Genomic DNA, 16,916 nt, shown 5'->3' with positions numbered 1-16,916 from the left:
ATAAACACGGTAAATTCTTTCGGAAACAAGTAAACTCACATATCTTAAAAATGCACTGAGCGGAAAAAGTAACAACTGCAGTTTGGTTGAGCGTCCTTTGGTTTGGGCTGATGTATGAGTAGGCTTTTCAATCCAGGGCTCCCAGGGAATAAAATATTCAGAGAATATAATTCAGGAAAACATATACCTGATAATTCTACAGCCCTTTGGATTTGCCGGATCATGGATAGCCCATCATTACATCAGTAATAATATGGAGACTTTGGAATAAAACTTATCATTTTCTCAATGCTGCTAAGCCATGAGGGGACTCATTAGTTAACTACTTAGGTGGGCTTAGATCTCACCTCTTCTATGAAAAGAAATACTTCAGTACCACTGTATTTATACAGATGAGAGTAAATCAAGTCTTATATTTTGATATTCAGAATTCAGAGTGCAGAGCCAATCTACACAGGAATCTTTTTGCACAGGCAATGAATACAGTCAATTTACACCATAGGTTGAATACTTCTTCGAAACACTTCGAAGCATCTGACCCTGAATTACTGTCCATTACCTTTCTATCTGCAGATATGTGAGCTTTTCCTTATTGCCTTTGCCATCTGTCTGCAATGTGCTTCTTTCCTGCTGCCAATTCCGTAGATCAATGAAAATAGTTTTTGGTTCAGAAGCTCTTTTCATTGTCAATTTTTCTCCCATCCATTTGGTACGTGTATTTGCTTCAGGACTGAAAGCATAATATGAGGACATAGGAAAAGTTAATGAGTCGACTACATAACAAAATGTTACAATGTGAGCTAACAAATGTACTCTTGTGCAGATCTGAGATTGTGGCTGAGAATTTCCTTGACGTTGTTCCTATCATACTATCATGAGTGTAACAAGATCAGCTAGCTGGTCATCATGGAATGAGTTCTCTGATAAGAGCTGTTAATTCATTCCAATCAGGGACCCTGGGCTGACAGATAAAAAGAGGAGTGTTAGAGACTCTGGGACGCCAAAAGCTGACTCTGAAGTGACAGTATTAAGGTCAAGAGCTGTTCATGTATAAATAAAGGATGACTTGTTGATGGGAAGTTATTTCAATGGTGTGAAGGTAAAGCATGTTCTGGAAGAAACTCACTTGCAACAGTCATCTTTGAGTTGGGGTAAGCATTTCTTATATCATGCCTTTGTTACATAACTCATTTGACCCATCTAGCGAGGACTGAGCCCAGTTTGTGGAAAGAATGTGTCATTTTTTTGTGAGAGAGCGAGAGGGAGAACAAGTGAAAGTGCCAACAAGGACAAAAATTACTGCTAGCAGCTTTCCCATATCCATGGGAACAGCTGGATAAACCTTGGACTCGGTGGTACGTTGACTATACAGGTCATTTCATGGGCTCAGTGTTCTCAGTCATTGTAGATGTCCACTCAAAGTGGTTGGTCATGCATTTGGCAAACACAGGGATGACAACAGAAAAACTGCACTTTTCTTTTTCAATACACGGAATCATAGAATTGTTGGTCACAGATAACGAGCCATTGTTTACCTGCAAGGAAATTGGGTATTTCCTAAAGTTGAATGGGATTTGACATAAGGAACAGTTCCATACCATTCATCCATGAATGGCCTGGCAAGAAAGAGCAGTCCAAATTTTTAAGGTTGGCTTGCAGAAACAGCCTTGACAATTGGACTATCCCATATGCAACTACAGGGATAGCACTAGCAGAGCTGCTAATAGGTAGAAGACTTAGCATGGTCTTAAGTCTGATCTTTCCGGACCTGAGGGAGAGGGTGAAATGGCATCAGGAATCCGAATGCCAGTCATAAGACTCCGCCAAGTGAGGGCAACAGGTTGGTATGGGATGAAGTTTGATGTAAGAATCACAGTAATGGCCCAGCATGGCTAAGAGGCACAGTAGCTATGAGGTCGGGATTGATGATGTATAAAGTTTGAGTAGGTCCAATGGTTCTGAACAAGAATGTGGACCATATGAAAGCTGTGAATTTGCAAATGGTGCAGGAGCAAAATGTGCCCTGCCCCACGGAACAGTGAGAAAGGCTGTCGGAACCCATGTGTTTATTCTCTCCATCGAATGTTGATGAGTCCTTAGAATCAGAGATGTATATGATGGACGTAGCTGCCTTAAAAGCTTTGCCACTGGAAGAAGAGAGTGAAATACTTCCGAAACGCTCCTGGTGCAAGAGGTGAGCTCCTGTGTGTTACACGCCGCCCATATTGTATGCCAAGTTGGAGGAGCCTGACTTGGTGCTGAAAGGCCCCAAAGGGTCTCCAGCCTATGTTCATGGACTCAGAGAAAGAGGGATGTAATGATTGTAATGAGGTCAGCCAGCCTAACATCATAGAATATAATTTCCCTGATTGGATCAGGTTAACAACCCCAATCGGGGAGCCCTGGCTGACAGATAAGAAGAGGAGTGTCAGAGAAAAAAGGAGGAATGTCAGAATCTGGGTCTCTGATAGCTGATTCTGAAGAGGTAGTACTAAAGTCAAGGACAGTTCATGAGTAAATGGTGGGTGACTTGATGACAGAATTTAACTTCTGTGAAGTTATTTCACTTACCATTATAGCTTTGACAGAATTTAATTTCCAGAATACATCTGGTATTTCAGACAATTATTAAGTGCTCCATAAATGCAATCAGTCTCTTGGACATCATGAGTTTTAAAGATCCCATGACAATATTCAAAAAGAAAGCATATTATCTCAATTTGTGGCCAATTTTCCTCCCTCAATCAACACCACCCAAAATAACAAATTAATTTGGTATTCTTCTCATTTGCTATTTGTGAGAGCTTGCTATGTGCAGCTTGAAGTCCACTTGTCAACAATTGCTCTGAATATTAAAACAAGTCGATAATAAGGCACATACTGTGTTGTTTTTTAGTTAAATATCTGAAACAAGATCTACATCATGTTCTTAGGCATGAACTTCATTCATTTTTTAATGTTAGATTATCCAACATTCTAATGACTGTGAAGTAATTTCATTTTTGATATCTATTATGTTTTTAAACGAAAAGCATTTTTACTGAAATCATTGTTTAAAAAAAATTTAAAAATATTAATCACTAGCTTGACATATATACCTTAGGAATTGTTTAAGGTTATTAGCTCTGTCTCCATCAAGTTTGTTCTGTGTCGCACTGTTGGACTGGTGCTCTCCATTACATATTGGTGTTTGGTTATTCAATGAGATAACTCCACCTGATTGCTTGATAGACAATGAGGTGAGCTGTTCCATAAGGTTCTGCTCATTCTTAATGTGAGAAGGTACTGCATTGTAAAGTGAGGATACACAGTGAAATCCACTCTTACACTTATGCAGATCTACATTTCTTTAGGCACAACATAAAATCACATATGCAAAACTAATTAATGTGTAGCTTTGTGACACAGTGTGCGGTTTTCCATAGCTTTGAGCTGAATGTCACATTATATTGTTTGCAGTAGCTAAGTTTGTGCAGTTACCCAGGAAATTCCATCTATTAGAACTTCTGCAATGCATGCAGCAAAGTCACAGCTTATGTTAATTAATAAAAAATTAATCAGGCATGCAATTTCAACAAGAGGAAAGTCAACAATACCCTATCTAGATTAGATTAGATTACTTACAGTGTGGAAACAGGCCCTTCGGCCCAGCAAATCCACACCGACCCGCCGAAGCGTATACCACCCAGACCCATACTCCTACACTTACCGCTTCACCTAACACTACGGACAATTTAGCATGTTCAATTCACCTAACCTGCACATTTTTGGATTGTGGGAGGAAACTGGAGCACCCGGAGGAAACCCACGCAGATATGGGGAGAATGTGCAAACTCCACACAGAGAGTCACCTGAGGCGGGAATTGAACCCGGGTCTCTGGCGCTGTGAGGCAGCAGTGCTAACCACTGTGCCACCGTGCCGCCCACATATATATCGGGTGAAGTTACAGGTAGTGGAAAAGGAGCATTTGTCTGTACCTGACTGTTTCTGGGACTATAGGCACTTGCTTAGCTCTTAAGTAAAGTCATTTCAGTTTTCACTTTAATCAGCATTTGCGTCAGAAAATCAATTTCATCTGTCTACCGTTTTCTTTCCAAAAATATACTTTATTTCATAAAATTTATGCATTACATGACTAAAATTCACATTGCTCAAGGTGGAAACCATATCAGTTTCTTCTAACACTGCCTTTACTCCCTACAAGTACAATTATATTTAATATTAGCAATATTTATTACTTGTCAAAAATACAATCTGAGTTGTATATATCCTGTTTCAGCCCCTCACTGCGCCAAACACTATTGCCAAAAGGTTTCAGAGTGAGGTCTTTCTTTATTGCAATTTTGTGACAGCTGCACTAGGTTTTTTTATGTCCCTCAGTATGTTGTCCTGGACATTGCTGGCACATTCCAACCAGTTGTGGACAACTCCCGGCACTGGAATACCAACAGATCTCAGGCAGACCAAAGAGTGTCTTTCACTAAGTTGATGGTCTTTCAGTCATAAACTGTCAAGCTGAATTAGACATATTTTTTATCTACAAGTGAGTCAAGAGCTAGGGGAGGCAGACAGGTAGTGAAATTAAGGTCACAATCAGATAACCAGGACATGAATGAATACAGAGCAGGCACAGTAGGCTGAACAGTCTACTCCTATATATTATGATCATCAGATGGCAAAGTAGGATGTTCTACCGATCTCGTGTCAAACTTAAAAATCACACAACATCAGGTTGTAGTCAAACAAGTTTATTTGAAAGTACTGTACAAGCTTTCAGAGTGCTGCTCCTTTGTCAGGTAACTAGAGGGGCAGGATCACAGGAAACAGAATTTATAGTAAAAGATCAAAGTGTCATATGATGCAATGTATTGAACAAACCAAAATTGCTGTTAAATCTTTAATCACTAAGAATGGGGATGCAGGCTTTGATTGATTAATATGTAAATCCTAGAACTTCTTTCAAGTCACAGTTCTGAGACAACTTAAGGTTTTATCAGTATATAAAGAAAAGGTGATATCTCAGCTCAGAGGTGTGAGGTTAGAGTCTGTCTGTATCCCAAACTGGAGTCAGACTGGTTCTATTTCTAAAGTATGAATTTATAAAATGTCACATGGACTGACAGCCTGTAAGATCTCCTCAGGAGACAGACACGGGATACGACCAATAGGGTACCCTTTGTCATCTGGTACTTCCTGGGAGCAGAGAAACTATGCCATGTTCCTCGCAGCTTGCAACACATTATCGATGAGGATGAGCACCTCACCAAGATCTTCTGTGCGCCTCCACTCCTTGATTTTAAACAACCACCAAATCTTAAACAGACCATTGTTCACAGCAAACACCCAGCCTTCAGGACAACATTGACCACAACACTGTACAACCCTGTCGTGACAACCACTACAAGACGTGTCAGAATGTGGACATGGATACTACCATTACACATGGGGACACCATCCACCATGTGGCCGGCAGGTAGTCATGTGACTTGGCCAACGTTGTCCATCTAATACACTGCAGTCAAGGATGCCACAATGCATGGTGTATTGGCAAAACCAAACAGATGCTACGACAATGGATGAATGGACACCACGTAACAATCGCCAGACAGAAATGTTCTCTCCCAGTGGGGGAACACTTCAGCAGTCAAGGCCATTCAGCCTCAGATCTTCGGGTGACCATCTTCCAAGGCAGACTTTGGGTTGTACAACAACCTAGAGTTGCCAAGTTTGGTATCCATGATGACAGCTTCAACCCGGATCTTGGGTCCATGCCACACTACAGGAGACCCCACTGCACACACACTCATACACAAGTGCACATACACACTCACACAGACTCTCTCTCATACACCCATACACACACAGACACTCACACTCATGCACACACCCTCTCAAAGGCATATACGCCGTCACACATCTTATAAATTCCTACTTTGGAAATAGAACCAGGCTGACTCAAGACACTCAGACTCTAACCTCACACCGGCGAAAGTGAGGACTGCAGATGCTGGAGATGAGAGTTAAGATTAGAGCAGGTCGGGCAAGATCCGAGAAGCAGGAAAATCGACATTTCAGGCAGGAGGCCTTCATCAGGAATGAGACTGAAAGCCTCTATGGTGGAGAGATAAATGGGAGAGGGTGAGGCTGAGTAGGAGGTAGCTGGGAGTGTAATAGGTGGAGGGAGGAAGGGGTAAAGGTGATAGGTCGGAGAGGAGGGTGGGGCGGATAGGTGGGAAGGAAGATTGACAGGTGGGACAGGTCATGAGGATGGTTCTGAGCTGGAAGCTTGGAACTGGTGTAAGGTGGGGGGAGGGAAAATGAGGAAACTGGTGAAGTCCATGTTGATTGCCCTGGGGTTGAAGGGTTCCAAGGCGGAAGATGAGGCATTCTCCCTCCAGCCATCGGGTGGTGAGGGAGTGGCGGTGGAAGAGGCCCCGGACCTGCATGTCCTTGGCAGAGTAGGAGGGAGTTGAAATGTTTGGCCAAGGATGGTGGGGTTTATTGGTGTGGGTGCTACAGAGACATTTCCTGAAGTGCTTTGCGAGAAGACGTCCAGTCTCCAATGTAAAGGAGACCGCATTGGGAGCAATGGATGCAATAAATGACATTTGTGGAAGCGCAGGTGAAACTTTGATGGATGTGGAAGGCTCCTTTGGGACCTTGGATGGAGGTGAGGGGGGGAGCTGTGGGCGCAGGTTTTTCAATTCCTGCGGTGGCAGGGGAAGGTGCCAGGAGGGAAGGGTGGGTTGTTTGGGGGGGGGGGGGGGGAAGAGGGCATGGACCCGACAGGTAGTCGCGGAGGGAATTGTCTTTGCGGAAAACAGATAGAGGTGGGGAGGGGAATATATCGCTGGTGGTGGGGTCCATTTGTAGGTGGTGGAAACGTCGGTGGATGATGCGGTTTATGTGGAGGTTGGTCGGGTGGAAGATGAGGACCAAGGGGGTCCTTTTTGCGGCTGGAGGAGTGGAGTTTGAGGATGGTGGTGCGGGATGTGGATGAGATGCGTTGGAGGGCATCTTCAACCACATGGGAGGGGAAATTATGGTCTTTAAAGAAGGAGGTGTGTTCTGTGGTGAAACTGGTCCTCCTGTGAGCATATATGGCGGAGGTGGAGGAGCTCGGAATATGGGATAGCATTTTTGCAGGAGATAGGGTGGGAGGAGGTGTAATCCAGTAGCTGTGGGAGTCGGTGGGTTTGTAAAAAATGTTGGTGTTGAGTCGGTTGTCGTTGATGGAGATGGAGAGGTTTAGGAAGGGGAGGGAGGTATCAGAGAAGGTGGGGAGTGGTGCTGGTGTAACTATGGAAGATGGAACCTCGCATCGCCCGATTCTACCTCCTTCCCCAGATGCACAATCCTAACCACCCCAGCCGACCCATTGTCTCAGCCTGCTCCTGCCCCACTGAACTCACCTCCACCTATCTCGATATTGTCCTATCCCCCCCAAGTCCAGGAACTCCCCACATATGTTCAGGACACCACCCACACCCTCCACCTCCTCCAAGACTTCCGTTTCCCCAGCCCCCAATGCCTCATCTTTATCATGGACATCCAGTCCCTCTACACTTCCATCCGCCATGACCAGGCCCTCCAAGCCCTCCATTTCTTCCTCTCCAGACATCCCCACCAGTACCCTTCCACTGACACACTCATTCGTTTGGCTGAACTGGATCTCACCCTCAACAATTTCTCTTTGGAATCCTACCACTTCCTCCAGATGAAAGGGGTAGCCACTGGCACCCGCATGGGCCCCAGCTATGCCTGTCTCTTTGTCGGCTACATAGAACAGTCCATCTTCCTTAGTTACACCAGCACTATTCCGCACCTTTTCCTCCGCTACATTGATGACTGCATCGGCACCACCTCATGCTCCCACGGGGAGGTTGAGCAGTTCATCAATTTCACCAACACATTCCACCCCAACCTTAAATTCGCATGGACCATCTCTGATACCTCCCACCCCTTCCTGGACCTCTCAATCAATGACGACTGACTCAACACTGACATTTTTTACATACCCCAGCTACCTGGATTACACCTACTCCCATCCTATCCCCTGCGAAAATGCTATCCTGTATTGCCAATTCCTCCACTTCCGCTGTATCTGCTTGCAGGAGGACCAGTTCCACCACAGAACACACCAGATGGCCTCCTTTAAAGATCATAATTTCCCCTCCCACGTGGTGGAAGATGCCCTCCAACGCATCTCATCCACGTCCCACACGACCGCCCTCAAACCCCATCCATCCAACCGCAACAAGGACAGAACCCCCCTGGTCCTCATCTTCCACCCCACCAACCTCTGCACAAACTGCATCATCTGCCGACATTTCTGCCACCTACAAATGGACTCCACCACCAGCGATATATTTCCCTCTCCACCCCTATCCACTTTCCGCAAAGATCATTCCCTCCGCGACTACCTGGTCAGGTTCACACCCCGCGACTACCTGGTCAGGTCCACACCCCCCAACAACCCACCCTCCCCTCCTGGCATCTTCCCCTGCCACCGCAGGAATTGCAAAACCTGCGCCCACATCTCTCCCCTCACCTCCATCCAAGGCCCCAAAGGAGCCTTCCACATCCATCAAAGTTTCACCTGCGCTTCCATTGCTCCCGATGCGGTCTCCTTTACACTGGGGAGAGTGGACGCCTTCTCGAAAAGCCCTTCAGGGAACATCTCCGTGAAACCTGCACCAATCAACCCAACCGTCCTGTGGCTGAACATTTCAACTCCCCCTCCCACTCTGCCGAGGACATGCAGGTCCTGGGCCTCCTCCACCGCCACTCCCTCACCACCTGATGCTTGGAGGAAGAATGTCCCATCTTCTGCCTCGGAACCCATCAACCCCAGGGCATTAATGTGGACTTAACCAGTTTCCTCATTTCCCCTTCCCCCACCTTACCCCAATTCCAAACTTCCAGCTCAGCACCATCCTCATGACCTGTCCCCCCTGTCAGTCTTCCTTCTCACCTATCTGGTCTATCCTCCTCTCTGACCTATCACTTTACTCTTTCGTCCATCCACCTGTTGCACTCCCAGCTACCTTCTCCCCACCCTCACCCCCTCCCATTTATCTCCCCACCCCTGAGGCTTCCAGTCTCATTCCTGATGAAGGACTCCTGCCCGAAACATCTATTTTCCTGCTCCTCGGATGCTGCCTGACCTGCTGTGCATCACTCTAATCTTGACTCTAACCTCGTACCTCTGAGCTGAGATGCCACCTTTTTCTAATTTACTGATAAAACATTTTTAAGTTCTCTCAGGATTGTGACTTGGAAGAAGTTCTGGGATTCATATATTAGTCAATCCCCATTCTAAGTGATTAGAGACTTAACAGCAATCCAGGTTTGTTCAATACATCACATCAGTTGTATGACACTTTGATCTTTTACTATAAATTCTGTGTTCTATTATCCTGCCCCACTAGTTACCTGACGAAGCGTTACCTGATGAAGGAGCAGTGCTCCGAAAGCTTGTACTTTCTAATAAACCTGTTGGACTAAAACCTAGTGTTTTTTTTTTAAACTGTCCAGGACAGTCCAACACTGGCTTCCCTACATCATAGATAATGTCAAGCCTCGATTGTTGTTGGAGCTCGACTTATCTAAATGAGTAGAGAATATTCCACCACACTCCTGACTTACAGAGGACTCATAGGGTTTGTGGAGGACTTTGGGGAGTCAGGAGTTGATTTATTGTACAGAGAATTCCCAAATTCTTGGAGCCATTGTATTTATATGATAGATGCAGTCAAGTTTCTGATTAATGTTGTCCTATAATTCTAGTCCCTCCTATAAAGGAAAACATCTTCTCAGCATCCAACCCATCAAGTCCCTTTGGGAACATATGTTTATTGACAAGATCATCTTTTATTTCTATAGAATCTAATGGGCATAGACCGAACCGATCGAACATTTCTGCAACAGGTGACCCTTTCATCCCAGAAATCAGTCAAATGAACATTCTCTGAACTCCTTCATATTAAATATATCCTTTTCCTAAGTAAAGAAACTAGAACTATACATAGTATTCCATATAGCCCGCTACAACTCTAGTAATACTTCCTCTTTTTTGTACTTCATTCCCTTTACAGTAAATGACAACGTTCCATTTCCCATCCTAATTACTTGTTACACCTGCATATTGAATTTTGTATCAGGACACTAGGATCCTAATTTCTCTCCCTGTAAAGTGTTTTTTTATTCTTCATGCCAAAGTGGACAAGTTTAAATTTTCCCAGAATTTATCACTTTTTTTTGCCTGTTCACTAAACTTATCTATAATTCTTTGCAAGTTTCTTATGACTTCTTCAAAACCTATTCTCTTAACCAGCTTGTGACATCAGCAAACTTAGCAACCACACATTCAGTCCCTACCTTCACTGAAATAGATGATAAATATTCAAAGCTCTAGCCCTGGGACTCTGTTGGTTATAGTTTACCGATGTGAAAATTACCCATTTATCTCTATCCTCTGCATCCTGTTAATCAATAAATCCCCCAGCCATGCTAGGACATAATCCCCTACATTATGGTGCCTAATTTTGAGTAGTAACCTTTGAAATTCAATTACACTACATCTACAGGTGCCACTTTATTCATATTCTCTTGTCCTCCCATAAAGAAACACTATAAATTTGTCAGATGAGCTTTTCCTTTCACAAACATAATGCAATCAGGAAAAGGCAACAAGATTATTTTAAGTGTTCTGCTTTAACCTCCTTAACAGATTCTATCATTTTCCCTGGAGGCAAACTGGCCTGCAGTTCCCTGTTTTGTCTGCCTTCTTTCTTAAAGAGAACATCTACTATTTTTCAATATAAAGGGATCTTTCTGGAATTTATGGGAAGTTTGGTAATTACAAACACTGCATGTACTATTTCAGCACGTACTTCTTTTAAGATCCTTGGATACAGGACTTGTCAGCCTTTAGTTCGAACAATTTTTTTTCAGTCATACTTCCTTGGCAATTCTAATTGTTTTATGTTCCTCCCATCTTTTCATCTTTGACTTACAAGTTCGATACTGAAGACAAACACAAAATGTCTGTTCAATACTTTACCATTTCCTTATTTCCCAATAATAATTCTCCAGACTCTCTCTTTCTAAAGCATCAATGCTGCACTCTTTTTAAAATACTTGTGGAAACTTTTACCATATTTTCATATTTCTAGGTAGGTTTCTCTCATTCTCTAATTTCTCCTATTTTCTCATATTATTTTAAATCACTTTTTATTGGTTATTAAATTTGGTACAACTTCTGACCTACTAATCTTTGCAGAATTATATACTTTGTCTTTCAATTTGATACTACCTTTGACTTTTTTAGTTAGCCACAAATGGTGCATCCCTCACCGAGAGTATTTCTTTCCTGCAATGCATCTTCGCTGACCGTTGTGAAAAATCTCCTGAAATGTCTGCCACTGCATCTCTACTGTTCTACCTTTTAACCTAAGTTCTTTTTAAGATTAAAGTACTAAACTTAGGCCCACATTTTTAACTTTGTAACTGAACGCAAAATTCAGTCATATTATGGTCACTGCTACCTATAGGTTCCTTTATATGAGGTCATAAGTTAACCTTTTCTTATTGTTCATTATCAGATCTAGAATTTGCAAACCCTGACCTCACCTACAGCTGATGATTTATATATTTTGTGTTTCTGCCTTGCTTTGATTATAGTTAGCCTTTATTGCCTTGTCCTTTACTTTACCACATAAACACCCTCATGAGCTCCCTCTTCCCCTTTTGTTTAAAATTCCCTCAACTGTCCTAGATATACAATTTATCAGAATACTGTTCCGGGGACCAGGTAGTAAGGGTGCACTGACAAGCTTACTCACTATGTCAGTATCTGCTAGACAGTGTCCCATCAAAGTTTTAGGATATCCCTTTTCAGGCTGTGAGGAGCATTATTTTCTCCAACACTCTTGGCAAGTTGCTTTTCTATTATTGCTGTATTTTGACAACCTTACTCGCAGTTTCAGGCTGACTCTTCTCACACAATGGTTAATATGTAAACAATTTAGAGCTTTGAATGGAAGACGCTAGATTTTTATCAAGATCCAAATGGTCTAGGTTCCTGCTTTAGGCAGAATGATGGAGTCCCCCTAAATTCTTGTTTACAGATGAAAAAGGTCTATGGAGAATCTGATTCCACATTCCCTCGAACATTCTATCCTGATGAGCATAACTTAGATTATCTTCCTGCATGGTTATAGGAGGATTTTAAAGGCCAACAAAGGCAATGGAAAAAGAGCAAATATTAATAGATCACAAATTTGTGAATGTGATCACTACTTACCTGAAGCAGGCCACATGCCATTCATGATGTCTTCAAAATCACTGCTGCTCTTTCCCACCTGTTGCAGAGTCTTTAAGAGCCCATCAAGGTCAATTTGCTCTACACACTATAAACAAGTTCAATAAAAGTCAGAGATCAGTTTGCCAGTTTACACTAAATATAATTAGATTTAAAATTAAAAGTATCAGTTTAGAGAGTATAATTCAAGGGCAGCTTTCAGAGGCAGAGGACACACATTAGGGAGCCTCAGTCTTTGATCCTAATATTGGTTGGAGCAAAGATGGCACTTCAGACATTACCAAATATTAATGGTGAATGTGTAAGAAAATAGATGCTTCTCCCTGTTAATTCATACTTGACCTGCACATTAAAAATCACAATTATCATAATCCCTTTCCTGTCTAGTCACAATCTTAACCAGAGGTGAAAAGACAGTGAGTACTTTTTATCAACTCAGTTATGGTCAGTATTCTAGTCCTATGTAACACTGGCCTCTTCTGCAACACCTTAAGGAAGCAGTTTCACAAACAGAAAACAGAAACATATATTACAGCTCACCTCTAAAGACAGTATAGGTGGTCTGTGGCCATGCCGTACAGTGCGTGTTGATTTCCTTCTCTTTAGCCCTTCCTTTGGAATTTGTGTAGTTTCTTGGTCTTGACTGGAATTTACTAAATGCCTTTCTGTGACTATTGTCTTGTTCAAGACCAATTCTGGAGTTTTTTGGGAGATATTTTGCATGAGGTCATTTTCAGTTGTCAATTCTGAAAGTCCGCCTGTTGCTTTGGTGGAGATACAGCGGTAATCTAAATTCCTGTCTCCACTGCCTTGACATCTTAGGATTTCCCGTTCCTTATTGTCAATAGCTTTGGGTATTATGGATGACTGTGGTTCTCCCCCACCACTATTTCTTAGATCTGCAAGATACTTATTTTTACTAGGCCTGGATTCTGCTTCTAAGCCCAGTGAATTCTCACTCTCACCAGTGATAGGAGTTGCTGGTTGCCCCAGCATTATGTTTTCAATATTGTTGCATTTATTAGTTGTGGTAGACTTTTCTAAATGCCTTGAATTTTCACCCTGAAAGTCCTGCTCAGATGCTCTTCCTTTATAATCTTGTGCCCAAGCCTCACGTGGCCATCTTGCAGATTCCAGCATTTCCTGTGGACATTCAGAAGTCATTGACGTTGTCACCATGATGGAAATTTAATGTTAATTAAGTTAAAACTTCAAGGGATAATGTAAGTAAAAAAATTAAAAACAAATGAACAGATGAGAAGCTTCACTAGTTATGAATATTGGCCAGAGCAGAAGAACTATAGAATGATCACAATTCTTCTTCCTATATTGGTTTATCAGGCTCTATGTCAGTACAAATCTTGCATTTCTGTTCTACATAAAATATAGTGAGAGTCAGATGTTTCTTTATTCAGAAGATTTAGCAATTCCACGTCCATCCTAGTTTGCACCTGACAAAACGACACATACCTGATTTTACTTAAGCCTGAAAAATACATAACACCAAATGTGGGAGAGGGAGTCACATCACTGAATTGCTTTACAAACTAGCTTGACCAACAGTTCATGCACAGTGATGCCTGACAGATGGGGGGATGCATTCATTTCAATTACTACAGTAGCTATAATAAGTTAAGACTGTTTCACTGCCTCAAACAACAAGATGTACAATGTTTTCTTCTAATCACTTGTGGGGCATGGGCATCGCTGGCTAGCCAGCATTTATTGCCTGTCCCTAGTTGCACTTGGTTTAACATGAGGCCTGAAGCACTTGTACTTCAAATCAGTGCAGTGTTGGGTGAACTAAAGTTCATGTGATAGAATCATAGAGTCATATCTCAGATGGAATCAGCAGAATCGGCTAGAGCTCTGTCAGCAAAGAAAAGCATAAACTAGATTCTAATGTATAGCAAAATGGACCACAGGCAGCAGGATACAGAGAATAATGACAAAATGGGATACTTGTTGAACAGTTGGATTTTACCTCAAGGACAGGATCATCAAGTGACAAGTCCCCCAGATCGTCGGGCACGTGTGAAATTAGGCCCATAGTACCACGCTGGAAAATAGCAACTTCACCATCTTCTGAACCAGACTGTGCAAAGAAAATGCAGAATATGAGGGCTTGGATCTTTAGTAAGAATAAAGAATGAAAGGTGTTAGGTTGATGAGAAAGGTATTTTATACTGATATTCGTAGGGAGATTGGGGGTTCACATCTGAAGAACCATAATGGCACAATGGTTAAAGTGAAGAATACTCTACTGTCAGGGTCTAATATGAGGCTTACCATGATCAAACAGCTTTGCCATGCTCCCTATCTAATCCAACTCATGAAATGTAATCAAAATAGCACAGATTGTCAACCCTCAAAACACAGAATCAGCTGCAAGTGCAATAAGAAGTTGGGGAAGTCAATCATTTTGCCAGTTGCTTCTAGATGATGATTAAGGAGAATGATTATTGAAGATAAAGGGATGGGGTTATAATATTCTACATAATATGATCATTCTCACAAATAGGGATGCATAGAACAATGCATATGTGCACTGTGACAGCCCACTGTTTAATCAGGCTTATGACTGTTTTGTGAATCATCCAGGTGGTGACGTTGTTCTTGGGAATTAACATGAATTGTGCAATTGGAATCAACACTCGTTTTACATTGGCCTGATACTTTTCTATTTCAGAGATGGACGTCTGCTACTCATCCCATATTTTGTTTCTTGCAGTCTATTCCATCACTTTTCTAAACTGTTTCCATAGAAGGCCAAAATGATGACCACATGATGCTTGCTGCTTTTGTCATTTGGCTAAATGATAAAGTACAGATTTGAGATGGCCCAGGGAATCTCTTGTGAAATCAACCTGTAAGCCTCTCTTGGTTCATCCCGGAGGTCGTACTTTTGGTAGTCTGAAATAAAAAAAAAATCTCTTACAGACAGTTTAGTTTAATTTTAGTCATCCCCTTTATTTACTAATAGCATCACTGTTACAACATAACACTGACACCTATAAGCCAGGCTAACTGGATTCTAATAACCCAGGAGAGTAGGACATCAGCTTTTCAAGAGCCCGGGCAGGCTACTCTGCTGAACTATCACAAATAGGCTATCTTTATATAAAATGTTTTACAAAAGCTGTACTGTCACAAATAGGCTTTTTTTTTCAAAAGCTTACAAAAGCTCTGCTTGTTCTGAACTAGACAGATAACAGTAAAGGACAATAATTCAGGAGAGAAGTTAATTGATACAGAGTTTCGTTTCAAGGTCAGAATCAAACGCTGTTTTTAATTTCACAGAGGAACAGCCGTGAATGCTATCACTCATTGTCCAGTTTATACAGATTCACTGATGTTAAGGCAAATGTTCTTAATTGCCTTACCTTCCTTGCCTGTCTATTTTCTAGTGTGCAGCAAATGTGTTCTATAATTCAACATTACATTTTAGACTAAATGTTTAAGGACAAGTTTTAAGACTATAGCCTTTCTCATAAGTGGAAGTACCAGAGATGAAATTATTCACTCAGCAATAAGCTACCTCAGACTCCATTCAGAACAGATTAAGAAATTGAGGAAATGCTTCCAGTTGTTCCATCACCTGCTAGTAATCGATACCTCACAATCAGGGAATTCACAACCATATTTAGCTATGGGATTCCAAAGCTGGGACTTACTGATGAAAGGTCTGAATCAATGGAAGGAAGTTCATCCTTAACATGTGCAAATATCCTATCCCAGTAAGATTTCAGACCATCACGACCAACCATTGTGCTGTCATGTGTTCTCTGAAGTTCATTGTTTCCTTCATCAATCTCTGCTGGTTTGTGATTATTATTTGAACTCATTTTTATTCAGGAGCATACTTCCTCATGCAGTAAAGAATCTGAAAACAAACAATTAAAGGCCAGGGTCAGGAACAACACAGCGTTTCATAATTTCTGTCCCTGTCAAACACCCCTCTACTTCTCTTTCTCCAGGGAACTCATTAGTATGCCACCACACCCAATCCTATTTTCCTTAGAGGCATTTGCTTACCCCCACACCCTATCCCATCTAGCTTAGGGGCATATGTTTGTAACCTCCCATTTGGAGGGCATGCTTGCCCCTCCCCAAGCCCGCCACCCTCAGGAATATTAATTTGCCTCTCCCACACCCCCTCTACTGGCAGCATGTGTATGACAACACCCACCCTACCTCATTCCCTACTTGGGGCATGTGTTCATCCTCAATCCCACCCCCTCCAGTCATCCAGGACATGTATTCGCCATCTAGTTTTCTTGGGATATGTCCTGACTGCATATCGTTATTGCCCCACCCCAGGTTACTGTATTTGCTTGTCCTTCTTATCCTTTCTCCACGCAGATGTGTTGCCCAAACCCCAGCTGTAGGTCATGTGTTTGCCCTCCTCCAGGCAACAACATCTGTTTGCCATCGCACATGGGTATATCCAAGAGGTATATCCTTACACCCCAACACATCCTTTCCTCCAGAGGTTTGTGCCTATCCTTGCCCCATATCATCCTTTCTTTAAATATAGGGACAGGATTAGAGACATTTCCCCACCTTTCTCCTGGGTAATGTGTTTGCCCC

The 16,916-nt window shown here is 42.3% G+C and overlaps 1 protein-coding gene across 4 annotated transcripts in view; it reads right to left on the bottom strand.

The window, feature by feature from the left end:
* LOC122560658 (dynein axonemal assembly factor 8) overlaps positions 1–16,916 on the bottom strand; it is a 97,052-nt gene that overhangs the window by 79,742 nt on the left and 394 nt on the right. For 3 of the 4 annotated variants that reach the window (XM_043711536.2, XM_043711543.2, XM_087997847.1), the window contains exons 2-7: positions 16,001–16,209; positions 14,311–14,421; positions 12,867–13,469; positions 12,309–12,414; positions 3,099–3,285; positions 560–730 (exon numbers count right to left, since the gene is read on the bottom strand). In XM_043711536.2, coding sequence (XP_043567471.2) covers positions 560–730; positions 3,099–3,285; positions 12,309–12,414; positions 12,867–13,469; positions 14,311–14,421; positions 16,001–16,171 — 1,349 coding nt within the window. In that variant the 5' untranslated portion in view covers positions 16,172–16,209. The remainder of the gene's footprint in view (positions 1–559; positions 731–3,098; positions 3,286–12,308; positions 12,415–12,866; positions 13,470–14,310; positions 14,422–16,000; positions 16,210–16,916) is intronic. The other variant, XM_087997848.1, reaches the window with a different exon arrangement.

Source organism: Chiloscyllium plagiosum, unplaced genomic scaffold, assembly GCF_037043375.1.
Source record: "Chiloscyllium plagiosum isolate Xiang-an unplaced genomic scaffold, Cpla_swu_hap1 HiC_scaffold_20, whole genome shotgun sequence".
Lineage (NCBI taxonomy): Eukaryota > Metazoa > Chordata > Chondrichthyes > Orectolobiformes > Hemiscylliidae > Chiloscyllium > Chiloscyllium plagiosum.
Note: the sequence above shows the minus strand (reverse complement) of the source record. Positions and strands in the feature narration are given on the sequence as shown.